This window comes from Zosterops lateralis, assembly GCF_965231275.1.
Source record: "Zosterops lateralis genome assembly, chromosome: 1".
NCBI classification, from domain to species: Eukaryota; Metazoa; Chordata; class Aves; order Passeriformes; family Zosteropidae; genus Zosterops; species Zosterops lateralis.
Window position 1 is genome coordinate 124,280,391 of NC_139762.1, and position 27,847 is coordinate 124,308,237.

At 36.8% G+C, this 27,847-nt stretch overlaps 1 protein-coding gene across 2 annotated transcripts in view; it reads right to left on the reverse strand.

Moving 5' to 3' along the window:
- Positions 1–6,267: 6,267 nt before the first annotated feature.
- The window catches only part of SNX16 (sorting nexin 16), a 28,313-nt gene continuing 6,733 nt past the window's right edge, over positions 6,268–27,847 (reverse strand). Inside the window, exons 3-8 of one of the 2 annotated variants that reach the window (XM_083861846.1) lie at positions 25,248–25,334; positions 20,300–20,448; positions 15,760–15,829; positions 11,443–11,579; positions 8,331–8,447; positions 6,268–8,066 (exon numbers count right to left, since the gene is read on the reverse strand). In XM_083861846.1, the coding sequence (XP_083717972.1) occupies positions 7,961–8,066; positions 8,331–8,447; positions 11,443–11,579; positions 15,760–15,829; positions 20,300–20,448; positions 25,248–25,334 (666 nt within the window). In that variant the 3' untranslated portion in view covers positions 6,268–7,960. The remainder of the gene's footprint in view (positions 8,067–8,330; positions 8,448–11,442; positions 11,580–15,759; positions 15,830–20,299; positions 20,449–25,247; positions 25,335–27,847) is intronic. The other variant, XM_083861847.1, reaches the window with a different exon arrangement.

Here is a 27,847-nt window from a genome sequence, read left to right on the forward strand (position 1 = left end):
GTTTTAAATCTGTTTAAAATACTCATTTTCAAGAAGTTTAATACCACTTCAGTGGTTTGTGCTGTGCAGTGACCAGCTGCAAGCTGGATGTCATTGGAACACGCTGAGGACACTGAATTGCAGGAGGGATTTCTCAGTCAAGTCTGTCTCAGATCCTGTGAGGGTTCAGAGCACTTCAGTCATTGTGAGGTAATGTCAGTGCTACTTTGGGTTAGCTATGAGGGACGTGCCTATAGGGAGGTATTGCAGCTGCTGGTTTTGAGGCTGTTGATGTTCATGTGTAAAATGAATCACTTTGATTTATTGCAGATTTGGATCTTAAAAGGTAACTTTACCAAGGAGAGGGTTTATTTGGCACAGGAAATTCCATCTGAACTGCCACCTTCTTACAGCTGTAATGCAGTTTCAGAAGTTCCTAGATAAACATAAGTTGGAGATACCACCTTGCACTTTTCAGGTTAAAATGTTCACTCCCAATGCTTTGCAAGCTGTTGGCAAAATATTTTAGTCAATTCAATTTACTGAGCTAGGGAAAAAAATTCCCCTTGTGTGAACCAAGTTGTTCTGGAAAAGGTTTGTAACAGTACTTACCTGAGAACAGATCTTATCTGTATTGTAGCAGACACTTGTGGTTGAACACAAAGGATTTAATTTTATAAAGACAATAGGATAGAAAAAATGATGGAGGAAAATGATGATAAGTTGAGACACTAATTTATGTAGCCTGAGGATCTGTCTAGAGCACATATTGTGTCCGAATAAACTGAAATGTGAGTCAACAGCTGCTTCACCAGAGCAGAGCATAGAAGCCTCTTTGTTGAGATCTTGTCCTGTGACCTTTGGATAATCATGAGTTTTGTGTAACTCAGGTCATTTGAAAAGTGGAAGATGTTAGTCTTTTCATGGTTTTCTAGACTCACATGTGAAACTTGTCTCACAGAGGATGCCAGTAGTGAACTAGAGCATGCTGACAGCAAAAACAGATAAAAGTAATTACTTGCATGTGTTCTGTTTCTCATGTTAACTCACAGCAAAGTTGAGCTGAATTTTTGATTGTTTAATGCTCTTTCATCATAGAATACTTTGCACATTAATTTTGCTCCACTCTTAAATTATTTTTAATTGCCTGTTTAGGTAGGAATAACTAAGTCAGATCTGACTGGTTCTCTGCAGTTATCTCAACAAGAAACACATATTTTGGGCTGCTTTTGTACACCTAAGCAGGAGCAATGTCTGTAGGCAGACAAACATCTCACTGAATCTTAGTAATTTTTTTTGCAAAAGATTACATGAGTGAGACAGTTTTCTCATCTGTTTTTTCCAATGCAAGTTATTATCCCTTGCCAAATTACAATTGAAGAGGAACCTCCTGATTTTTGTTAAGTTTATCCTTTTGTTTATTATCCTACAAGCTGTGCTGCAAGATTTCTAAATTCATACTGCACATCCACACACAAAAAAATGAACTTCTCAGGGCAAGACTCCTGCTAAATGTACAAAGCAGCTGCCATAATAGAGTAGAGCTCTTGCTGTTGCCTCTGCTTATCTCTATAATGGGTGTATTTATCCTGCAGAATGAGGGGGAGATGGAGACTCCATCACACCACAAACAATCCACCCCTGGTTACCACAAATGCCTAGGAAAGAGCCACAGGAAATCTGGGAGGAGAGATCCTGTAGTTTTGCCACATGTTGCAGCTGCTTCCTAAGATCGATCGATCTATCTATCAGTCTATCTATCTATCTATCTATCTATCATCTCTCTCTCTCTCAGATCCATCTCTCAGATCCATTTTTTTATCCTCCAAAGCACATGCAGTCTGCCCACACCACTTCTCTGTTTTTGATTTGTGTACTGCTAAATCAATTAAAATGCTGACTATTTTTCAGACAATGCAAAGCAATAATGAGATCTTGAAAGGTCAGTGTGCAGCCTTCTAGTAGGGGCTTGCCAGATGAACAATGCTTGACAAACACGTGTGGCGTTCCATGTTAACTACGAACAAACTAAGCAGCGTTTCATAGTCATCCTCAACATTACCATGAAAGAGCTGTGGCAGCTGTGGTTTCTTCTCAATGAAAAGCATTAATCCACATGGGATTGAGAAAACCAAGGCCTGCTTCTCCACCACATGCAAGCATCCTACTGTGTTCAATTTGAACTGGTTAGAGAATGGAATATTATAAATCTAGAAGCAGTGAATAATTTATAAGCAAGGATATTTAAACCTATTTGAAATCCAGTTGAGATATTCCAAGACAAACTTCCTGTATTGTACAGGCAAAAGTCTCACTAGATCAGCAAATCATCTAATTTTGCTGCTGACAAGGTAAGGGGATCAGCAGTAATCCTAGGACTGCACCAACTGACTTACAGTGCAATTAAGGTGAATCATGTAATTGCTTTCTTCCTCAGATTCCTTGTTTGCACAGCAGAGGGAAATACAATACCTATCTCTTAGATACAAAGTGGGGACAAACTTTGTTTGGTGAGCACTCACCAAATCCTCAAAGAAGTGCTGAGTATCAATCAGCAAGGGTCACCATGAAGAGCTTAAAAAGGCTAAAAGGGGGAAAGATCTCCAGGAAGATTGTGTTGAAAACCAAGAAAACACAGGTTGGAGCACTGCTTTTGAAGGTTTAGCAAAGGGTTAAGGTGCAGTAACTTCCTTGTAACTTCCCTTAAAATAGATGAGACTTGGCCACTGCTGAGAGTTCATCCCAGAATCCCATTTATTAGGCCAGTGCTTTAATCAGCCTTTGCTAGAAGAAGACCCATGCCGAGGGTTTCTACACTGTCTACACTGTGATCTCTTCTCGGACAGGTGATGTGTATCCCTGTCTCCCAAAGCTGAAGGGTTCAGCTCTGGCTAGCAGTGACTTCTGAGGACTGAAATTATTACTCTGAGTTCAGCACTCCCATGTCCATGCCTCCTCTTTCTCCAGAGCCACGCTGCCCTGCTTTGCGGTTTGATATTTGCAAAATTCCAGCCTGGGGGCTGGATGCTCTGATATCCTTAATGAGACAGAAAAGCCTAAGACATACAAACAGGGGCAGGAAAACAGTGAGGATCTGGGTTATAAACAAAAGAAATTCATTGAAGACCATTTTTCTCAATGTCGGGTGGAGGTTAAAGGTATAAAAGGACAAAGAGAAGCTTTGCCAGTTGAAGTAGAACATCACTAGCTTTCCTGAATTTTAATTTCCATGTCAGGTGCTGTTCTGTTGCAGGAAGACTTCATGTAAAAGGTTCTCATTCTCTTAAGTAAGAACAGCCTACACATCAGGCTTTCTAATTTATCCAGCTAAGCAGAATTACATTTGAGAACTCAGCCAATTACAGAGCTCCTTCAGCCTTCCTGTTACATAACAGTGAAAAATGCTTGTCTTGGAAACATCCTCCTTGTGCACATCCTGTGCTCTGGGCAGCATCAGTGTAACCTGACTCTTGTTAAACAGGATTCTTCAATCCTAGTATCACCTTGTTTTGATGATGCTGGATAAATTTGCAGTTTGGGGCTTTTAAATATGACCACCAGAAGAAAAAAGACGCTTTGTATGTGACAAAGGGTTATGCTTAGACATGTCTCATGACAGCCTTTTCCTGACTCTAGAACAACCATCAAAATGGTTCTGAACACATCAACCCAAGGAGAAATTTCAAGAGAAACATTTTGTATTACAGCATAAAACTCAAGTTGTCCACGTGGAAAATTATCTGTAAACTGACCAACAGTCTCTATTACTCTGAGGATGATGTTTGTCATTTATACCTATATACAAAATAAGCATATCTATAGATACAGTAATCGTTTATTGTGCAGCATAAAGCATGTTTATTCTGAATGTTTAGCATTTTCCCTGTTTTTCCACTCTTCTGAATCTGCATTGTTGCATCAGAAACAAAAGGTAAATAAAATCTTGGCACATCAAAAAGACTGAACAAAAGTCCCGGGCTCAGTGTTTTCTTTGCAATGCATAACCTGAGAAGGACCAAACACAAAAGGTTGTGCTCTGAAACAAGACTGGGGTAAAGGTCAGCACAGTGAGGCTCATGAAGAAATACCAGTGCTGTGAGAGGTGTTCCTGAATGGGTTACAATTAACACAGAACCTAAATCACTTACAACACAGAAACTACAAGAGTGAACAAATTTTTACTTTCAAAGGGGAAAAATGCTCAAGTGTAAATTATGGACAAGGCAATCCCCTTTCCCTTATCTCTTTTCCATTATCTCTTGTCTTCCCTCTAAGAGGTTAAGATCCTTTGCATTAACAATGCGTTGCGGATCATAAAAATGTAGAACAACCAACTCCACTGTCAGTACATTGACCGCTCACCCAGAGTACAAACTCTTAAAAGAGACATCTTTTGGAGATGGCTGCATTATCAGTTCCATGAGTCCTCATTAGATTTAAACATGGATGTAAGGATACAGTTCAGTTACCCATGCATCCCTTGAAGCAAGTTCTGCATTTTATAGGAAAGATATGTATCTAGTTTGGAGTGTTGGACCTATCTAGTAATCTGAATGTTCTGATCTCTTGCACAAAGTCTTAATTGAAATATAGAAAGGAATGAAAGATCCCTAAGACTTGGCATCCCATAGTGTTTCCTTTAGGATTCTTCCCTTCCTTGGTTATTTGTGACCTTGATCTATTTATTTGTGTTATCTATCATCTCTAAAAAAACCCCCTGATTTTAGCAGCAACTTCAGAACATAACTTTTTTGAATTCCACACCACTCACCAAGCATGTATCAGACCCTGTCATCACTAGCATAGGAAAAACTCCTCCACAAACAAACCACATGAAATTTCCTACAGAAAGTTCTACTCAAAATCAGGTTTTTTTCTAGTAGAATAAATACTGCTCCTTTGTAGCTACATTTCAAAAGAGGAACAGAAACTGCAGAGAAAAAAAATCAAATTACTTAGTGTTCTAATGAGCTGCAGAGAGTAAAAACCATCTGGGGCAGATGTACCACCTGGAATGGGAGCTTTCCTCGTCCCTTTTCACTTCAACTGCAAGACCCCAACCCCTTCCCCTAAAAAGAGATACTTAACATAAAGAGGAGAGCAGAAAAGCCCACTGGAAAGTGCACCATGGAGGTTCCTCTCTCCTACCACAGTCAGGTGCTGTTTGGTGACTTCACTTCCTCCCCTGCTTGAGCTGGTTCAATTGGGACTATTGTCAACTAACTCACAACTGATGTTGTGTTCTGTGTTCTACACCCAACTAATGGTTGTCAGAGTAGGAAAGGTATGGAGGGGGTGTTTATAGGGACTCATTCTTGATTGAATACTAGTCAGCATTTTCATTGATTTAGCAGTACACAAATCAAAAACAGAGAAGTGGGGTGGGCAGACTGCATGTGCTTTGGAGGATAAAAAAAATCCTGCAGGATTAGAAGATGTAGTATTAAAGAAAAGCAAACCCTCATTAACATTAAACTATGTATTAAAATCTAAAACTAAGGGGGAAAACCCTGTTGTAAATCAGTGGCTGAACTACTAAGAAAGACAATCACCTACAACAGAAAAGAACAATGTTACTGGTTGCTATTGTAACCAGCTCACTCTGCTACAATTCCATTTTGAATATTCCTCTGTGCTTTTGGCAGGGCAAAGAACTCCACTGTCAAATCTCACAAATGAAACATTGGAAACTTTGCTTCTTCTGTACTAAAATTGCAGCAGTGAGTGAAAAAAGAAGGAAACACGTGGAAAATAGTGCCAGAATGGATGCAAGTGCACAAAAAAAAATTCAGTATGGGATTGACTTGGAATAAACTTTGATCAAAATATTCAAAGGCCACAATGGGCTGTCCACCTCAAATTCTGCATGTTCTTTAGAGAAGATAACCATTCATTAACCAGTAACATAGCTGAAGTGATACCACACTGCTGCTCAACAAATTCACTTTCTCCAGCTCAGTTTAGTTAAAACAAGGTCCACCTAAACAAAATGTCTATCCATAGGATACTAAACAGTTTGAGTTAGCAAAATATCTTTTAAATCTTGAAGATTTCATTCCTTTGCCCTCTCATGACTAAACTGTAAATGATATTAATGCTTTCTTTAGTGTCTAGGTTTGCAGATTTACCTGCTGTACTTCAGAAATCCTGGGCATGTATGAGCCAAGCACCTTTTTGATATTTTAAAATTCTTTATAGCTGTAAACCTAACAATATTTTAACAGACAAAGTTTGATCTTTTCAAATATATAAGTGACATCTGACACAAGATTTAATGATTTTCAATAATGTGCCAAATCTTTATTGAGTTCACTCAGCATCTATGAGGATTTATGTAGGATATTAAAAAAAAAATCAGTTTTTTACTTTCACCTTCAAGAAAAGTACAGTAAGATTTCTGGTGTCACAGCATTCTCATTCATTTTCATGCAGACAATATTTGGTACAAACAGGACTCAGACCAAGGCTGAGTAAGTGCAGGAAATCTCCGAGGTAAGAAATGTTTAATTCTAGCAGTATTTTATCCTTCTGCTAGACAAGGCATTAAATGTTTGGTTTTTTTCTACAATGCAAAAAAGAAGACAGGTGTTTTGTCCAGTTTTATTTCACCAGGAAGGTTTATACAGTTCTGCATAAAGGTCATTGTATGCATAGCCTGAAGTACAAAGCTCCCTTTGAAAACTCCAGCACAAAGACACTGCATATTGACAACATTAAACAACAATGTGGGTGGTATAGGGCGAAAAAAAAATAAAACAAAACAGCATTCTTCCTATTGGAAAAGCATAATAAAACAAGGCACTTTCAGTAAATAAGTGAAGAACAGAAAAATGCTGTATCAAAGATTCCACAGAACTGACCCAGAGCACTGTAACAAAATTCTGCAGTAATGAACAAGTAAAATACAAAAAGGCACTACATAATCCTCTCCCTGCAACTCCCATTTCTCAACCAATTAGCCAACTGAACTTGGCACAATGGAGTCTTAATTATAAAGTGCATCTCCTGTCTTAATACATTTTGAAAAATAGGTTATACAACATAGGTACCAACATCCCCATGTGTACAATATATTGAAACAAAAATACACTGCAACCAGATTCAATCTAGTTATGAACTGTGCAGGAAAAAATATGGCTTCTCTACAAGTCTTTCAATAACCTCCATATAATCTGGAATATTTTTAAACAAACATGAATGCATTAGCAAGGTGGTAAGAGGTAGTGTTCTGAGTAAAAGGCAAACTTACAGATTTTGTTGTTACGTGGGTATATAACAAAGGTATCCCAGATTTTCAAAGCAGCATCACTGAACAGAAAGTATTACAGCATGCTATCTTGGGATGAAAATACACAGTGTTTTGGGGGTCTCAGATCAGTTCTTTCAGCAAAAATGACCATTTTACAATGTCCAACTATTATACCATTTTGTAACTATTTTTCTCGGTACTGGAAGTTTTCCTATTGCATTGCATAAAATTTCCAGAGAAACTTTCTTCAACTTCAGAATTTAAAACCAACGCATTCTCCATTCCTGAACACAAACAAGTCCATTTTTACTTCAGCAAGCATTATTTTATGGCTATAAGAAAACACAAATACAAAACAGATGAACACATCAAATGTGTCACAACAGTGGCAATATATGACATATGAGTTAGACGTGTTCCATGATTTAATGTGAAACTCTTGTCACTCTGCTAGGAAAGTCAGCCAAAATGTGTATGTACATTATCTAAACTTTAGCTGATTTTAGCCCTTATTAGATTTCAATATATTAAATATGTAAGGGCTAGATAAAAACTGAAATCAAAGCAGCACTGGGTATATTTCTTACATTAAAATTTGTAAGGATTTATGTAAACATTCGATATGTGCATTCTTGCTCTTTGCTGTAAATTTTTCACAGCTACTCTATGATGCTACCCACAGATAACACCCTCAACATGAACCTTTCCCAGGTCACAGCCGCTGCTGCTCAGCTATTCCTCATCCGCGGTATAGGCTACTTCAGCAACTTCAATTTCTGGGACAGAACTTCCAGCCAAAGAGCCACTCCAGCATGGCTCATGGTTCTCTTTGTCTGAGCTGCAAAGACAGATCAATAATGGAAACTGGTATGATTTTCTAGAGCCATTTTATGCAGACAATCCACAAAACATTGACAAAGCTTCTTTTTTTAACTTATTGCTTATTCTAGATCTAAAATTATCTATCCTGAAGGCCTTTATGCAGCAGAGAGGTGCAGTAAAATGGTGAATTTCTCAGCTGTGCAGAATTAACGCACGACCAAACATTTTAAAAAACATATTTTAAGAATAACTAAAATACAAGTAAAATAATAGTATTTACCAGCTGTCCTCACCCAGGGTACCCTGGTCTGCTTCTACTGCAGAAGACTCCACCTCACCACTGCACTCACTTTCTTCTCCTGACATTTGACGAGTCATTTTTCCTAAAGATAAATCCCTACAACAGATAAGAACAGAGTACCACCAATCCATACAGCAAACATTTGTCACTCAAGAACTGTTTGTTTCATTTTAACCTTGTCAGTTTCTGCAAAAAGACTGAAAGCAACCTTTCAATCTCACTCCTGCATGCCACATTTCTTTTATTGGTACAGAAATGGCAGGGCTTGCACTGGGTAGTTATTTAACAGTTTATTTGTCCAGCTGCTTATTCCTAAACTAAATTCAGTCCTCTAAGTCTCTGGACCACCAAGATGATTAGAGGGACGGAGAACCTTTCCTATGAGGAAAGGCTCAGAGAATTGGGATTGTTCAGCCTGGAAAAGACACGGCTGTGGGATGACCTAATTCTGGCCTTCCTGTACCTGAAGGGAACCTAAAAGAAAGATGCAGAGAGACTTTTTACAAGCGCCTGTAGTGACAGGACTGTTTCTCTAAGGGAGAATGGCTTCAAACTGAAAGAGGGTAAGTTTAGATTGAATATTAGGGGAAAAAAATCTTTATTTGTGACAGTGCTGAGGCACTGAAACAGGCTGCCCAGAGAAGCTGTGGATACCCCATCCCTGGAAGTGCTCAAGGGCAGGCTGGATGGAGCTCTGAGCAACCTGGTCTAGTGGAAGGTGTCCTTGTTCATGGCAGGGGTTTTGGAATTAGATGATCTTTCAGGTCCCTTCCAACCCAGGCCATTTTATCATTCATTCTCTGGCTGTATGACAATTTAGTAGCTTTACAAAATTCAAATCTAAACGGAGTGTGTTTGACTTAAGGTAAAAAAATTACATTCAGACTAAGGCACACACATCTTGCCTAAATGGAGGAAGGATTCTAACCAAAATATACTCAGAAGAAAGACACAAGGATGACAAAAAGATTTCTTTAATAGTTTCTCAAGTTTCTCACTGTAACTTTACAAAACCACACACTAATGTTCAAAGCAAAACATTTTTCCATTAGTAATAAAGACAGTTTTTTTTCTTAATGGCAACACATGGTAATGGCCCAGCTAGCTTGGCTACAAATGGGCTTGGCTTCTTTGGTCAGGTAGGTTGACCAAAAACATCCTTTTTTCCAAACCATTTCTCTATGTGGAAAACATGCATCAATTTAGCATTGAAAGCTGTGACTTGAATTGGGAAAAAAGCTTGTGATCCATTTTGTGTTTAACGTGATACTACTATATTTCTTTCTCTTTTAAAATTGCTCTAACTACTGCTGCTATTATTTTATTTCAATGTATGCATTTTATGTAAAGCCTTAGCAGCATTCTGTAACACGACTACCAGCCTATGTTTGAGCCAAATCCAGCAATGATAATAATAATAATAATAATAATAATAATAATAATAATAATAATAATAAAAATCATCATCATCATCATCATCATCATCCTCCTCCTCCTCCTACAAGTCTCAGGACTTGTCCTACATCCCCTTCTGCCTCATATCCATTGTAGATACCTGGCCTTTTGAACGTGTAGGCATAAGATGCTTAATTCTTGTTGGGCTATCAGATAAAAATTCTACTTCAACAAGGCCAAAGACAGACACATTTCTTTTGGGTTCATTTCCCATCAGACAAGCTGAACAAGATCACAGGTTTATTTGGTAATTTTTACAGCTAAAAATCACAGAAGTTATTTTTCATGAAAACTTCAGCCATTATGGGGCTGACTTACACTAATTTTTTTCTGTCTGGGAAACAAGCAGTGTGTTTGAATATTTAAAAAACATGATCTATCTTCAGGGAAAACACTAAAATACCAAGTCCCTTGCTCTTCGTGCCTTTTTATTTTCAGTCACACAGAATTTCCTATCATGATGTTTTAGCCAAATGCAAGTTATTTAACTTTTCCTGATTATTTCACTATTTAAGTTAGCATTTCATAACTTTCTCATCAAACAGGGGAAGTAGCTTCCAAATGTAATTACTTGCCTTCAGGAGTAAGCAACAAACTGAATATGGTATTCTGATCAGAATTTTCAGTCAGCCACAATAGTTCCATTTAAAGCCTTTTCCAAATGCAGTTCACTAGAACATTTTAAGGTGTGATTTGTTAGTCAAGCTGGATATGCTGGACTCAGCAACTCATTCAGTACTAAAATAAAATTAATTTTTTTTCTTTTATTTTTTTTCACTGTCCCTGATCTGACACACACACACAGAGGGGATGTTTTTTCATCTCATCTCATGTTAAGAAGAAATTCTTTACTGTGAGGGTGGAGGCATGGAACAGGTTGCCCAGACAAGCGAATGCTCCATCCCTGTAAGTGTTCAAGGCCAGGTTGGATGGGACCTTGAGCTACCTGGCTTAGCAGAAACTGGATGATCTTTAAGGTTCCCATATAATTCTATGATTCTATGAAGTTCTAATGGGACCATAGGAATTCAGTCTTTCGCTAAGGAAATGCTGCAATACTGTCTCAGCAGCTCTAATGGGACACTGGATAGCACAACATCAATTCCTCAGCTCCTGCTACAGAATTTAGCAGACAGGTACCATTTTCCCTTGGGTTTAAGTGGACAATCTCCCATGCTATTTAAATGGTACCTGCAGCATCTCATTCCAAGCAATTCAGAACAAAGTTAAACAAATTATTACAGATATATGTAACTGCTTGATCACTATACTCTGTCAAAGCTTTGAGTACAGACAGAATTTTATAACTCAAGGCAATTTTCCCACTCATCTCTGGCAGGGCATTTTACGTTTTCAACATTTCAAAAGCAGAACAGAATCTTGCTCTATCTTTACATGACTTAAAGGATTAGGAAACAATCCCAGCTACTTTAGAGGGAAAAGATAGGACAAGTTTTCTCAGTCATTTGTGCTAAATAGCTTTTAGCCAACATATGAGAAAGATCTTACTGAAAAAATTGCTTTGTATGTGATTATGTAGGGAAAATTGTTTCCAAGATACAGCTAAAACTGGTGCTTGTGAGTAGATAGAGAAAATGCTTTCATGGAGATAACCTCCTAAAAAATTTCTACATACCTAATTCTTCTTTCAACAGCATCGATATGAAGTTGCTTTTCAGTTAATAATTTCTTCAGTGATTCAACCTCCCTTTGTTTTTCAAGCAGTTCTTTTTGTAGGCGATAATTTGTTTCCTCCAGAGTTTCACAGAAAGCCTAAAAGACAAATTTAAGAGCATCTTCAATTTATCTTCAGTGGACTGCCTTTATTGACTTTTCTCTTAGAAGTATCAACCTGTAACAGTGTTATAACTGCCTGTTGTCAGATTGATTACTATAAAAAGCTTTGTAAATTTTAAACAAAATTCTTATCTTCATAATGCTGCTTTGCTTTGAATGATGAATTTATTATCTAAACTGCAATGCACATACTTCAATCACATTGTTTGTCTCAGAACAAGAGAGACACTACAAGAGTAGTTCCTGATTTTTAACCTTTTTGTCTATATGGAAAATAAACAGAACTCCCTGCTCCCTTTTCTCCTCATAAAAGTTTTGTTTCCATATAACTTGAAAGTCAGTTTCAAAGTATCCATATATTCCCATGATGCGAGGAATATTTGGATTAAGTACATATTCTTTCCTTACCTAGGAAAAAGACAAAGCTGTACAGTTCTGTACCAAACACCTGCTACAAATATGAAATCATGACAATCAGTACAAAAATATTTAGAAAAAATTTAATAGGATACTGTGAACACTAATGATTCAGCCATGACAAATATGCTGTGCTCCTCTGCTGAGCATGACATGTATGGATCACACACCCTGATGGATGTGTCAGTGAGCAATCCTAAAACCTCATGTGAAGAGCCCGTGCCTAATGCAACATCCACTGAATGCAGGAAGTGACAGGAGCGTTGGCACAGAGCCTTCTCATCTATTACTGGAAAGCACAAGTCTTCCAACAGTAATGTGCAATTCTGATTTAATAATTTACATGTTCCCTATAAATAAGAGCCCCATGTGGGAGGCTTTCTTGGCTTAATATTACCTGCAACTAACCATTAATTTAGAGTCCACTGAACAGAAACATTTTATATGAGCTCGGTTAAGAACAATGCTGTTAAGACACTGTTTTCCTAAAGTTTTAAAACGGGCTACAAACATGAAGAATACACTATCCTTTGCTTTAACTAACCAAAGCAGACTCATGATCTTTAATATTTTAAGGTTTTCTGTAATTATACAATACAAACAAGTGAGGAGTTTTCAATTCAATAACCGTGTTTTTTTCCATGGAATTTTAATTTATTTTATTGACTCAGATAGCAAATTTATCTCTGTTGACAGGTACTTTGAAGACCAGTCATGAGTTAAGCTACAGCTTTATTCATGTCTACTACAGCCAAGGGCACGTGTCATGCAACTCATTCTTGAGACAGCATTTGTAGTGATTGCTTTAGCTATCACTCTGGTTAAACAGTCATCCCATTTCAGCCCAGCCAATTAAGTAAAATTTTCTGCTCTTTGTAAAAATATTCAAGGTTGCAGATACCCTAACTGAAAACTGGACATTATTTCCTTAAGAATATTAATTAAGTTTATTATTTCAACATTTAGATGCATGCATATGGAAACTTCCCTCTACACAAAGTAGATAAAAATATTGTACAAGTGTCGAAAACTGCTTCATTGTTCTGTATGAGATTTGAATGAAGCCTTTTGGAAAAACTCATCCCTATCTGCAGTCTGGGTATGAGCTGCCCAAGTAAACACAGGCACTGTTGGTGACTCAGTAAGAAAACATCGATATATTCTTAAGGATGCTGTAATAGCAGAAGAGTGAACCAAAGCTGAGAAAGGGAACAGCATGTAATGAGCTGTCTTGTTCTTTAGACAGCTGGACACCTGGAGTCTGGAACAGTTTTAATACCCAGGTGGGACTAATTTTCTCTGTAATTCTTCAGAGGACAACCAGGAGACAGTTTTGCTTCCTTCTTCAGATCATGAAATAGATATGGCTGGGAAAAAAATCTGTGGGAACAACTAGCAAAGATATGAGGGGAAAAAAAGATTTAGTGAATATTTTGCCCACCCTCCTGTGATTAAATTTCTAGGCCTAATCAGCTTCTAATGGAGCAGCTACCTGTATCCCTCTCCCAAAAAAGATAAATGTGTTTTAACAAGTCCTTAGAATAACAGAATAGACATAAACCAAATAGAAGATATCCACATTTTCCATTATCAGGAAAACAGAAGATTTTTTCCTGCAATACTTTGGATAGTAATAGAAAGGCAAAACAGAAGTAAGTTTTAAGATATCTTTAAAAATGAACCCCAGGAATAAGTACATGAACCTTGGTGCTTTTCCTGTGTAAGGCAGTTCAGGGAAAGAAAAAAAAGCAAGAAACAGTAAGGGATGGCAATAGATGCTATGCACGAGTTTAGGCTCCTAACAATCAGAAGCAAGACAAAAAGCATGACCACAAGATCAGGTTGAGCAGACTTTAAATCTCTTCAGAAACATGCTTGGAAGAAAGAATCCATGGGAAAACACCCTCTAGCAAAGAGCAGTCCAGGAGAGCTAGCTGATATTTAAGGATCACCACCTGCAGGGTCAGTAAGTACAGCTCAACAAGTACAAAGTCAAGCAAGGGTTGCAGGTGCTTTGTGTGAATGGGCAAGGACCTCCTGAGCTCAGACATAAAAAAGCAAGGGGTGGCTAGGGGTGAAAGCACAGATAGATGACACAGGAGGCTGCCGTCTAATCTACAGGGACAGGATTATGAAAGTGAAGGACAACCTAGAGCTGAATCTGGCAAGGCGTGTGAAAAGAAACAAAAAAAGGATTCTACAAGTACATCATCAAACAAAAGAAAGAGGGGAAACCATGGATTTCTTGTGTTGCTTGGAAAGACCAGCCTTGAGTAATTCCTTCCTTGCAACCAGAAGGAAGGTCAAGACAAACTCACCCGCAGTGGGGGAAGACCAGAGCAGGGAGCACTTAAACAAATTGGACATACTAACATCCACAGGACCTGAGAGGTTGCACATTTTTACTGTGCTGGTGATCAGCTGCTGGAGCAGCCTGGACAGCAAGGCTGGGAAGCCTCCTCTGCAGAGCACTAAAACCTGAGTGGACAGGGTCATGGGCAACCTGCAGTAGCTGACCTTACTTGAGCCAGGAGGGTTGGAACAGACGATCTCAAGAAGTCCTTTCCAACCTTAGTCACTCTATAAATAAGGTGTGGTATCTCTTGGAGAATTTTATGATAGCTGTCTCAACAACTTCACAGAAATGGGTAATAGCTAGAACTACAACAGCATAGCTGTTTTAATAGTTTGATTAAATTCCAGTGGAAGAATAACACAGATTTCACCACAGCATGCAAGACTGAAATTTCAATGAAGGCACTTAAATTTTTTAAGTTATCTGAATAAATAATTATGGTAATTTTTAAGAAAAAATTCATCAGCTTAAATATCAGTGATGAAAAAGGGATTGTACAGAAATCAAATAGGAGCTTGTGACACAAAAACATACCAAATTTTTCACATGCACATAGTAATGTAACAAGAGCCAAGGCACTCCTACATACATGCAAAACAAACCGGCAAGTATAAATTTAGTTGAACGAGCATCATTTAACATTCATAATTTCTCCAAGACTAAAAATGTATGTACAATTCTAAAACACAGTTATTTTATAAAGCAAGAAAATTAAGATGATCTGCTCTAGACAACCTTGATATAGCTCTGCATGTCAGTAAAACTTACTTCTAATAAAACAGGCTGCAGGACACAGTATTATTTGTCCAGTGTGCTCATATGCACGTTGAAAGGCTGCTGGTATACAACACTACTTAACACTACTTAGTTGTCTGCAAGAACACTATTTTTGGTGGTTAGAATTAATCATTTAACTGCATTCATTACATGAGAAGGCATCCCTTCCCAGGACAGGGTAGTTGGAAGTAGGTGATCTTTAAGGTTCCTGCCAACACAATCCATTCTATGATTCTGTGATTTTATAGCAAGAAACATTTCCCTGCGAGACCTGGAGTCTAAGGTATGAGCATTGTAACAACACGCTGAATGTAAACTTCTAAAATCTCTCCTTATATTCAGTAGGTGACTTATATAGTTGCTTTGCAAAACAAACTTCATCCATGGCTCATAAAAGTCAAAAAAAAAGATATATTTTGGGAGAGGGATGAAGTACAGCCATCAAAGATGATCAATGTGTACCAATTCTGCACCCATTCGAGAAACACTTCTGTGATTTTTGTAAAAGAACAGAAACAGAAAGTCCATATTATTACATAGATTTTATAATATTCTAACAACACCTGCCTTTTGCATTCTGTTTCTATCCTACTATTTAGCACTTACCCTGCTCTCTTCTAGACTGTCAAAAGGACCCGGAGGATCATCCAGACAAAGAAATTCTCTCACTGCAAGGCTTTACCAAATAAAAGAGAGTGAATTACTTGAAGGACAAAACCAGCAACAACACTTAAAAATGATTACAAAATGGAGGTATTTCTTTAAGTGACATAAAATTTACAACCTCTAATTTATTCCCAAGTATTCAAAAAAATTAACAAATAAATAGTTAACAAGCTATTAAGTCTCAGTTGTATGTGTTGACCAGGCACAGCATTTAGAATGTAACTTATGAAGATGAATAATGAATTTTAGAAAATTATTTTTCATGTTTTTTAAAAATTGTCATAGAATTTGTTGCTACATGACAACTGTCAAATTTATCACTTTGGTATTGAAGAGGTTTGAAAAATTCTCCTGGAGAAAAATAAGTATTATAAAATAAGTATTATATGATAGATGAAAAGTATGCTGTAAAAATCCATAGACAGATCCTTTCAGGTAGTATCAGGGGATTTAAGCATGACCACTGAAACATGTTCACCAGTATGTATTTTTATTTTAGTAACAAGTTTTAAAATAATAAAAGACAATAATGTGCCATGGATTTACTACATAGCCACCTCTGAACACACATTTCAAACAAACCCATTCCATTTCAATTTGCGTAACAGTTGCCATCCCACTCTGTGTGTTGTTTTGCAAAGGCCAGAAGAAGGAAGTAGGTGTAATTCTGTGGTTTACTACAGAGTATTTCAAGCATCTGTCTCATTCTACCTTCCAAATTTAGATTGCTTTTTACAGAACTCCTAAAAACCTCCAAACATGTCCCTTTTAAGACTTTCCTGCTCGGTTGTATTCATTCCTCTTCAAATAACCTCAAATCAGAACATTGTATTCACAATTAATTAGCAAGTAGCAACTTAGGAGCAATGCTGTGCTTGCACTCACTACTATAAATATTTAAATCATCTACTGAAGTGAGTGCACAAAAATGAAAATGTGAATCCAAACTTAATTTCCTGTCTCTTCCTCCCACCTGGGTCCCATGGAAAGGTGAGGGGAAAAGGCAGTAACTTTCTGTTTTCCACTCATTCTCTGCATTTGAGGTTTTCACAGAGTACAAACACAAGGAAACTTTCACCCAACTACTATCCTAATCAACCAGCTTCAGGTGTGGCAAGCAAAATGAGGAGAAATTTCTTCAAACACTAATCATTCATTATACTATCACTTTTAGTTTTAAAAAGACTCTAAAGAACATTTATCTAAGATGCACTGAACATTTACTATGTTGTTTCTTTATCTAAAATAGGCACCCAATGGCACGAACATTTATTCGTAGCCTAGCTTTGGTCAGAGAGTCTGCTCTGACCCTGCTCTCCTCTCCACATGTTACATCTCTTCCTTTCATTTCATGAATGGAAGATTCTGCCTTTAATGTACCACGGGGATCTTTTCTGTCCTGTGACAGAGCTTGCTGTACATGTGTGCTGGCTGACATCACTCTCCAGGGAGGAGCAGGGCCAGCATTAGGGAGGGCAGCATGGGGCAGTGCAGCACATGGGATCCCTGACTCCAAGCTAACTGAGTTCCTCCCTTCCAAGCTTCTTATACAGGGTGGAGACAGGACAGCTTTGTCATCTATATAAAGCCAGATGATGCTTCTGTTTAGCAGGTTAAACTTCTTTCTCCCACTTCATGAGTTATATGAAATTTTCCTGAACACGATTTAACTCTGTGGGTGGATTTCAATTTGATCTTTCACTGAATCTTCAATACAACGTAAAACATGGGAAGTCTACAAAACAAAAACTCTAAATTTACCCACCTGCATATATTATCCTCCATTTTATCTTTAAAATACTCTGTGAATCTAGTTTTATTAAAAAATAGGTATAACAAATGAGGTCTCCTATCCCTGAAGGGCAAATTTCCCCCTGTCAATACAGTACATAAAGTATAAAGAGAAATAAAACAGATTTCTCTACAAAGAGAAAAGGCTTTTTTGGTTTAGGTCTGACCCAACCAGTTTGACTTATTTGCAACACTGGAAAAGTAAATGGTGAGCTTTAAAGGAGAAAACAGGGTGAAATGCTCACCACTGCTCATGTAGGGATAAGTATTAATTCCCATTAATAGTAAATTTATTCTCTGATAAGTGGGTAAATATATTAGATTGATCAAATCTCCCTCATTCTAATCCCTTCTTGAGGAATTCAGACCTTCTATAGATCCAAACATTAGAACTACATCAATAGGTTATAAAGTTAATTAAACAAAATTGTCTTCATGCAGAGCCAGTACAAAAGTTCTGTAAACCACATTTCAGTTAATCATCTCTTCATTAGCCAAAATACAAACTGATTCTACAAATATTTTATATTAATTCCTTTTTGTATCTGATAACCAATGCAGTCTAAAAGTTACAGTTTGGAGTTTTTTGCCTTAAACTATGACAAACACTATTTTGTCCAACACGGTCCATCACTAAGATACAAACAAGCCAGCTGAAATGCTGAACTAGCTGCAACAGTGTGAAGCATAAAGACTTCAGATCTATTTAAGCAAGTCCATTCCATTCACTAGTGTGTCTCCAGCAGTGTAACAGAAGTTACATTTAGGGACTATTAGAGATTGATTCCTTTCTGTTTTGGCACACCTCTTATTGTGTAATTTAATTATTAGGAAGTTTTTAAACTTCTCAGCTGCATACCTCACCCATATAATCTTACTTAATAGCCGCTGACATAGAAACTCGTAAGTTGAGCCCAATTTCTTTCTGACACCATTTAAGCTTTGTCTCTGACACCTCCCAGCAAAGCTTTGCCACTCAGCATGACATACTCCAGCATGACTATGAATCATCAAAATATTAACATTCTTTACTCACCTTCCCTCTCCCCTTTGATGATTTCACAGGCCCTGTTTGTCTCACCTACGACAACAGACTAAAGAGAACTCTCCTTGCAGGGAAGTTTTTCTGCAGCTTCAGCTGTTCTTCCTTGCTTTCTCTGTACTTCTAACAGATATCGCCTTTGAAACTGAATGCTGTGTTTTAGCACTGAATTGTGTGGAAGTATAGTTCAGATTCCCCAAGCAATAACTTATTTTTCCCCTTTTAAGTTCCTCTAATAATTTTAATGAAACTTTTTGACTATTGCTGAGTACTGAATTGATTCAGGAAACTAGTGGTATCAATACCAATAGTTATTTTCCAGGTTGCAAAAACAAGCTGAGTTCATAAATCTGTATGGGTATACTTACTGTCATTTTCTACTTCCAGACATGAAAATTGATGTTAGTCATTCAGTACCTCAGGATCCTTCTACAACCGTTTGTGATCTCATGGTTCATTCCGTTCTCCAGATAATTTAAAGATGTTCTGAACATCAGTGTCCACAACTGTGATCTAACACTCCACTGGTATCACCCCTAAATTTTCATCCATCCTTTTCCTCTTGTCTTCTAACCATTATATTTTTTACTACAAGCAGTACCAAAGTCAGACTGATGTACAAATCCCTCTTTGCCAGACCCAGCAATCGAGTGCCTTATAAAAATATGTCAAATGTACTAATAGCCCTTCTACTAAAAAGTATAGTAGGAAGGAGCACTATATGGTCTCATGGTCCCACACCATAGCTTGGCAATTTTAAAATTTTGTTCCTTTAAAAGTCTCGAGGGAATTAGGTTTGCTTTAGAACATTTCTTACTCTTTGTTTTGAATGAAGTTTCAGATGATGACAGGTTTTCAGACTCATTCCTCAAAGAATCTCTAGTATAGCAACTTAACTTTTTTATTTCTGGTGCTGGCAAAGGTTTTAACAACTAACTGTTTTGCCTCTAGCAAGTTGCTTACTTAAATTCTCTTCTTTGTCTGTAATAGAATTATTTTACATTTCATTTGTCAGAATTACATTGTATTAATTTTCCTGCTTAGGAAGAATCTCCCACTTTGTACAAAAAAAGATTCTGTTGAAAGAAATCTTTGCACTTTGCTGCTTAAACACATTATATTTTTTATACTCTTAAGACTTTCTTCATTTGTGGTTTACATTTATTTATGTACAGGAATCTGTAAAGGTACTCCTATTACTTTCATGTAATTACTTTTTATTTTCAGTAGAAACTCTGTAGTTTAATACCCATTTTAAGAGCTAATTGCATAATAAGTGTAGGTTCTCTCCATTATAAAACCCTAACACACCTAGTATAAATTAAGAATATTATCAATTCTGCATTCAACACAAAAGTAATGTTTTAGAGATAAACATGGAATTATTCTAACATTTTAAATATTACAGTTTTTAGTTATTCCTATACAATTCAAAATACTGCAGTTCCACTTTTTTTTATGCTAAGATGAGACTAATTTAAAAGGACACTGAATAATTCACATAATGAACCAAATGCACAACATGAATGTTACTGAAATCCCTCACCACACTGCCCAAAGGTACACTGCTAAAGTCCAGGAGTTTTATGAGAGGAGTATGGACAGAAAAAAAAGCCACAAATGTACAAGCAAAGGTTAATCACATACCAGTTAGCAATATCTTTGTGAGCTACTAGGTTCTGGAGGAATGCCTGCAGCCCCAACTGTCGATCTTCCAAGAAGTCAGGATTGTAATTATCCTTGAACCAGCGCTTTGGTGGAAGGGCCAACCGAAAGCCCGGAAACATATCTTTTAGCTGAAAATGAAATTCAAGACAAAATACTTAAAAATTCAAGAAAAGTATTCATTTTGCCACAGGTGCTGACTTTACTCAGATTTATGAGATATTTCTGACTTCTGCTAAGTTCAAGCACAAGGTAAGTTTAAACCATAAATACAATCCAAATTACAACTTAAAATATGGACACTGTTCTGTCACTTGCTGTGCTGCCTTACGCAATTGAGTGCTTTGTATCTATCCTCAAATTTAACACATAAAAATAGGAATGAAGACCTGTGCTTTGTTACTTAATGTCTGAGTCTGCTATTTAAAGCCTTTGAGTCTGTAAACATAAGAAAAACGTAAATAAAAAGTATAAGATGAATAATAATTTCAGTCATATTTCTTCTAAATTTCTTCTACTCAGGGATAATAAGTACTATATGTACAGATATATAGAATAAAACCCCATTACAGATCTACAACTCTGTAACTTATCTTTCTTGGGGAACTAGAAGAATAAATTACAACACATGCATGAGATACTTCTGGTAAAGAGTAGTTCTTTGTACATCCAGAATAATAAAATTTCAATATACAAGTATGGCTCAAACCCTAGTAACATGCAAAATTTTATTTCTGAGTTACTTAAACAGCAACAGTGTATAGCTGACATCAGAAATACCCAGATTTTTTCTTTGATTTCAGAAATAAAATATACAAGTGAATGAAGGCATAAAATTAATTATAGGTCAGTTAGCCTGACATCAGTCCTGGTAAGGTAATGGAGCAATTTATATTTAGTACCATCACACAGCAGTTACAGGATGGCCAGGGTATCAGACCCAGCCAGCACGGGTTTAGGGGGGCAGGTTGTGTTTGATCAACCTGGTCTCCTTTTATGAGCAGGTGACTTGCCTGGTGGATGCAGGAAGGGCTGTTGTCTATTTGGACTTCAGCAAGGCCTTTGACACACTCCTGGGAAAAGCTGGCAGCCCAGGGCTTGGAGCACTCTTTGCTGGGTTAGGAACTGGCTGGATGGCCGGGCCCAGAGAGTGGTGGTGAACAGTGCTGCATCCAGCTGGGGACAGTCACCAGTGGTGCTCCTCAGGGGTCTGTGCTGGGGCCAATTCTGTTCAATATTTTTATTGACAACATTGATGAGGGTATTGAGTAAATTTGCAGATGACACTAAGCTGGGAGCATGTGTTGATCTGTTGGAAGGTAAGAGGGCTCTCTGCAGAGAGATCTGGAAGGGTTGGATGGATGTGCAGAGTCCAGTAAGATGAAGTTTAGTAAGTCCAAGTGCCAAGTTCTGCATTTCGGCCACAATAACCCCCTGCAACGTTATAAGCTAGGGACAGTGTGGCTGGACAGTGCCCAGGAGGAAAGGGACCTGGGGGTTCTGGTGACAGCTGAACATGAGCCAGCAGTGTGCACAGGTGGCCAAGAAGGCCAACAGCACCCGGGCCTGGATCAGGAATGGTGTGGCCAGCAGGAGCAGGGAGGTCACTCCTCCCCTGTACTCAGCACTAGTGAGGGCACACCTCGAGTGCTGTGTCCAGTTCTGGCCCCTCAGTTTAGGGAGGACGTTGAGACACTTGAGCACATCCAGAGGAGGCAACGAGGCTGGTGAGGGGCTTGGAACACAAACCCTGTGAGGAACGACTGAGGGAGCTGCGGGTGTTTAGCCTGGAGAAAAGGAGACTACGGGGTGACCTTATCACTCTCTACAACTTCCTGAAAGGTGGTTGTAGCCAGGTGGGAACTGATTGCTTTCTCCAGACAGCAACTGACAGAACAAGAGGACACAGTCTTAAGCTGCACCAAGAGAAATACAATTTGGATATTAGAAAAAAGCTTTTTACTGAAAGAGTGATAAAGTACTGGAATTGTCTGCCTGAGGGGGTGGTGGAGTCACCATCCCTGGATGTGTTTAAAAAAAGACTGGACGTGGCACTCGGTGCCATGGTTTAGTTGAGGTGTTGGGGCATGGGACGGAGTTGATCTTGAAGGTCTCTTCCGACCTAGTCATTCTGTGATTCTACAACAATGAACCTCCCCAAGGGTGCCAATTATTTTTCTAATATGCATAATAATAAAAAAAATTTGAACACTTTGATAAGAAACAATTTTTCTAAGTTATGTTTAACAAAGAAAAACCTAGGAGAGGATTTACAACCAACATGAAAAATCAAATAGGTTTTATAAAATTTGATATCTCAGCTGCCACAAGAATTGTTTCACCTTTTTTTCTGAATACAGGATCTAGCCAACTTCTGTCAGAGATGTTCTGTGTACGCTGAATATATGAATATGAATGCTGCAGTGATAGAAAATTCTAATGGACAGCTCTTTCACCAGATTAAGTTTTAGAAAGGTTAGAACAGATACTGCATTTCAAATAGAACTTCTTGACACACTTTAAAGAAAGAACCACATTAATGGACCACCTTTGCTTATGTAAATACTGTTTCACCGTGTGAGGTGCTTTTTAAACATCGCAAGTATTGTTTATTTAAATAAATAATGATAAATACTAGTTCCTTATTTACAGAATGGCTTATTGTCAAAGCCTTGCTCTTTATTTCTGAATTTAATTCATGTATGAATTAAAGTATGAATTTAAGTATGTTTTCCTCTTACTGAATTTTATTGTGATATTAGACTCTTCTTTATATCTTTACGTTTACCTTTGGTCCCCCAAAGTTCCTTCATCTCTTACCAAGTTGTCATTAATACCATATATATATATATATATATATATATATATATAAAAGAATGTATCTGAATAGAACAGAACCCACAGAATGTAACAAAATGAATTCCTGTTAGTTGTACAGAAGACCACAGATAACCATTGCTGGGAAAGCTTTTCAACTACACAGATTTCTGGTTAATGGTACATTGACTTGTCTGGTCACATGGATCCTGTAATTTAATTCTAAGGAGAGAGCACGCCTACCCACAGATTACCCTTTTGTGGATGAAGAGGGTAAGTGCCAGCTGCTGTCAGTGGACTAATTCTCAACAGCACAATCTGGGGGCATTGTTTCTTGAGCACTCCTCAGACACAGCAGGAAAACCCAGGGGCCAGACAACTTATTCTGGCTGTGACTTGATCCAGCACCTCTCCTTCCTACACCACCATGTAACACATTACACATGTCATGAGTCCTGGTCTTGTGGAGAAATGGTAAACTTCCTGGTTCTTAAGACTGGCCATTTCCTCATCTGTTTTCAATTTATTATTATGTTACTATTTTGTAATTCTCTAATATTTCCTGAATGGTACTATGTTTAAGCTCCTAGAGCTGACATTTCTGTATTATAAAAAGTATAATGTCTTACAGACCAAAGACCAAATGGTTTAGTATATGTTTTTTAGTATATTGTTTCAGTAAATGTATACTGAAAGATGAAAAAGCTTCAGACAGTGACACAAGTTTTAAAAAATAGAGATTTTTTTTCCTTCAAACAGAAATATTAATACCTAGAAATAATGGTAAAAGCCAAATATTTTTGCCAAACATTTGATGGCAAAGACTAAGGGCTTCACATGTAAATTTTAAATATTTATTTTAATAGATATTTTGGCATTTTAATTTTTCAAACCACTGACAACTGCACTAAAAGTCAATGGAGGTAAGCCAATTCTTGACCTATACCTCACACACCTGATTCAAAATGCAAAGGGCTATACAATTTGACTTCCAAAATCCGAGTTGAAATACCACGCTCATTGTGTCAAAAGAAGTCAGGCTTTTGCCAATATCAAGGCATTCCTTAATTTAAGACAGACTATATTTAATACAGGAATTTCTTCAGAAAGAAATCTCTAAACTAATTCACATTTAGCAATTTAGTTTCAGACTCCACTGGTGATTCAAAGGTAGCCTAGAAGATAATCAATAGGTCAAACCAAGAACCCAGAGAAATTTATAAATTCAAGCACATTTTCAAAATTCCAGCTGAATTTAGCTTAGTTGATTTGGCACATAAATCCAAAATGATAACCTATACAAAAAATCCCTTACTGTGGTTAAAGAAAGGGTCTGCTATAAGGTTCATGTTGAAACATGGAAGAACATACTAGCAGAAAGTGCTGAATCAGCAATGGAAGATTATTCTTAGGAGCGAACAGTGAACAAAGAAAAGTGCAATTGTTTCTCTACTTTTGACAGCCAAACACTATTTACCAACGATAAAAACCTGTGTTTTTCAGACAAGTGTTTCTTCCATTCAAGTATTCTAAAAATATTAAGTTGTTGACCCAGAATCTCTATTCATCTGGTGTTTCCTCCATCTTTAAAGATCTGGTAAGAGAATTTCACTATTAACTTTAAAGACACTGAAAACAACTAAAGACTGACCTACATACAAAGAACATATTTATGTTGACAAAACTTCTGTTTTATGATGAACAAAAGCAGAGTTTGCTACACAGAAAAGAACTAAATAACTACTAGATCATTCCTGCAAGAGAATACAACCCTCTAGTTCTATTTTGATGCAGGGGATGAATATTCAAGAGTTAATTCCTTTATCATATAAACTAGGAATAAATATAAAGTTTGAAGCACATCAACAGCTTCAGATGAAGTTGTTACTTCTTTACATCAGTGGTAGCTGTTTCATGTCTCTTTGAAAAAATGAAGAATCACATATTTCCAGTCATTAATACAAGTATGTGTTTTTTATGCATTAAAATCAGAAAAAAAAAAAAAAAAAAAAAAAAACAAACCAAAAAAACCACACACCAGAAAATGTGACAAGAATGTAAGACACAAAAGTGAGGTAAGACAGCTGAGAATTTACCAGTTTAAGATTCTCACCTTGTCATTAAGCCTGGAGAAATCTGTGTACCGTCTGAAAACCACCCAGCTTTCCTCTGGACTTCTTTTCACCAGTATTTTGTATACCTGTGTGGAAAGACAGAAGTATCAGAAAAATGTACAAAACTTCATACTGCATTTCTGGATGGCTGAAATGATCCTCTGTTTCTTAATGAAACAAAACTTGTGGATAAAAAAAAAATCTTAATTAGAGTAAAAGAAATGGAAATAACAGTTATCAGTACAAAGAGTTTAAATTAATTTCAGAATTTAAGTACGGATTTCCTGTAATTCCTAAATACATGTAATTATTTCTGTCTGTAAGAAAAAAATGTATTGCTCAAAAGAACAAAAGGCTTGGCTATCAAAAAAGTAAGAGAAGTGTGTTTCAGTGATCTACTTTAACCTTTGCTAAATTATAGTTTTACCCATTAATCCTGAAGGCCCCTCTGTTTTAAGATGACTGTTAATAATCAGGTACTGAGTGTGATATTGTTTCAAAATGTCTCATCTGACTTGCTTCACAAGGAGAAGCAATGCAGAATAAAATTTCATCCTCCTTTGTATTTGTTTTGAACATTAGGTTTTGTCTTTCCAGGCAAAATATGACTTCACTAGAAAATTGTATCAGAATGATTATACCAGCACTGAAGTAATGGATACTCTGAATCAGATTTAGCAAGACAACAGCACAGCAGTACCGTACTCCTATTTAAAAGCAAATGGATAAAGAAAGAGTACAATGATGATAATGATACTACAGTTATTTTTAGGAGTATTAATATTCCAATGCCTGAACACAAGGAATCCAACAACACAACTTCAACCAGAAAACATTAAACAGTATCTAATGTCATAACCTTACTCTTGTCAACATAAGGAAAGACAGGTTCTGCAATTGTACTGCATTATTTTTCCCAATCTGTATGTAAGAAATATAATACAAGAAAGAAAAAGTTATTTTTAGATCAATGATAAACAACGCCTCATTTAACTAAATTCTATTTGAAACATTTTCAAATCTGTTACACAGTAAAATCTCTTCTAGTACTTCATGCTGCCACAGCAAGTTGTCTTAGCCAGTAAGTATATTTTTCTTACTACAGTCCCAACGTGTGATAACCCCACTGCCAGCCAAATTCTGTACAGGTCTGAGACTGTTTATATCAATTTTGTATTCCATAATATATTAAGTTCCAGATAGTTACAGCAATTACAGACAACTATGGTGCAAATCAAAAGCAATTTTTCAGCAATTACGTCTCTTATCTACGTTTTAAACACAATTTCACTTTCAAGATGCCTCATCTGTGGAAGTCATGGATTGTGACAGAAGAAAAAGCTATTAGCTTTTAAAATTCAAGCTGCAGGACATGCTTAAAAAAACAAGCATTAAAATATTATTTTTCTGCCTTGCATTTTATGTATAAATGCTTATTCAAATATTTTATTACTTTGCTGTCATACTAAAAGTATAAGCAGTTTTATTTTCATAAATAAAACTAAGAAATAAATGTAAAATTGTGAAGACTCTGCCAGTACACAGTAAAACACAGAACAATAAACTTGGGAATATGCATGTGAATTTACTTGCAAATCAGTATTCTATTCTGGTATTCTAAGTTCTGCAAAAGCATTGTTTAGACATGAATATGAGAAAAAATTGAATCATTTCCAAGTGAACATTAGATAACTTAAAAAAAAAGTTCACCAATTACAGTGACCTTAACTGTAACAGGGAGTGCAATCAACTTGTGATTACTGGCCTCAAAATTATGGGCAACCTGAAACAAACATGTTTTGTTTTCCTGCCAAAGTTAAAAAAAAATGTGGTTGGCTGTTTGCTGTTTTTTGGCTTTTCTTTAAGGTTTGCAATTAACAAATAAGATGCAGAATATTACAAAAACACCTCTCAGTTCCTTCATATAGGATCTTGGGTAAAAATCACAAATTAATTCAAGAAATTAATTTTATTCCACTCAATCATGAACTGCTTTATTCTAAAAATAAAAATCATCAATAAAAATATACCCATATGTGGTAACGTTCTATGGCTGATTCAGCATCTCATTCTCATTTCTATTTGGCTTAAAAAAAAAAAAAAAAAAAAAAAAAAAAAAAAAAAAAAAAAAAGTGCTAATTCCAGGACTGTGAATTCACTGAAGACTAAATGTTTACACTAAGACATTTTTCAGCCTAGGTTTTTTCTCCCATAAGCTTCAGCAACCATGTACTCTAATGTGCACTAACATCTGAAGGCTGGACATCATTCAGCTTAATCAGATTCTTAGTTTTGGAAACTACGAGATGCTACCAACAGTAAGAAAAAAGAATTCAGCAATTGAGTCTCCTCTCTTTTACAAGTCATTTTAATTTGATTTCCACTGTCTTCCATCTCACTGATTTAGCACTGCAAAAGCAACTCAAATTCCTAGGACTAATTACTAATTATTTGTGCTTTAATGCACAACAGCACACTGCATGCAGAACATGCAACTGAAGACAAACAGTTAATTGTGTGGTTTCAGAAACCAACTGAGCAATAGAAGTGAAATCAGGAAGAGCAAAAATGCATCCAAGCATTTCACAATGGAAGAACA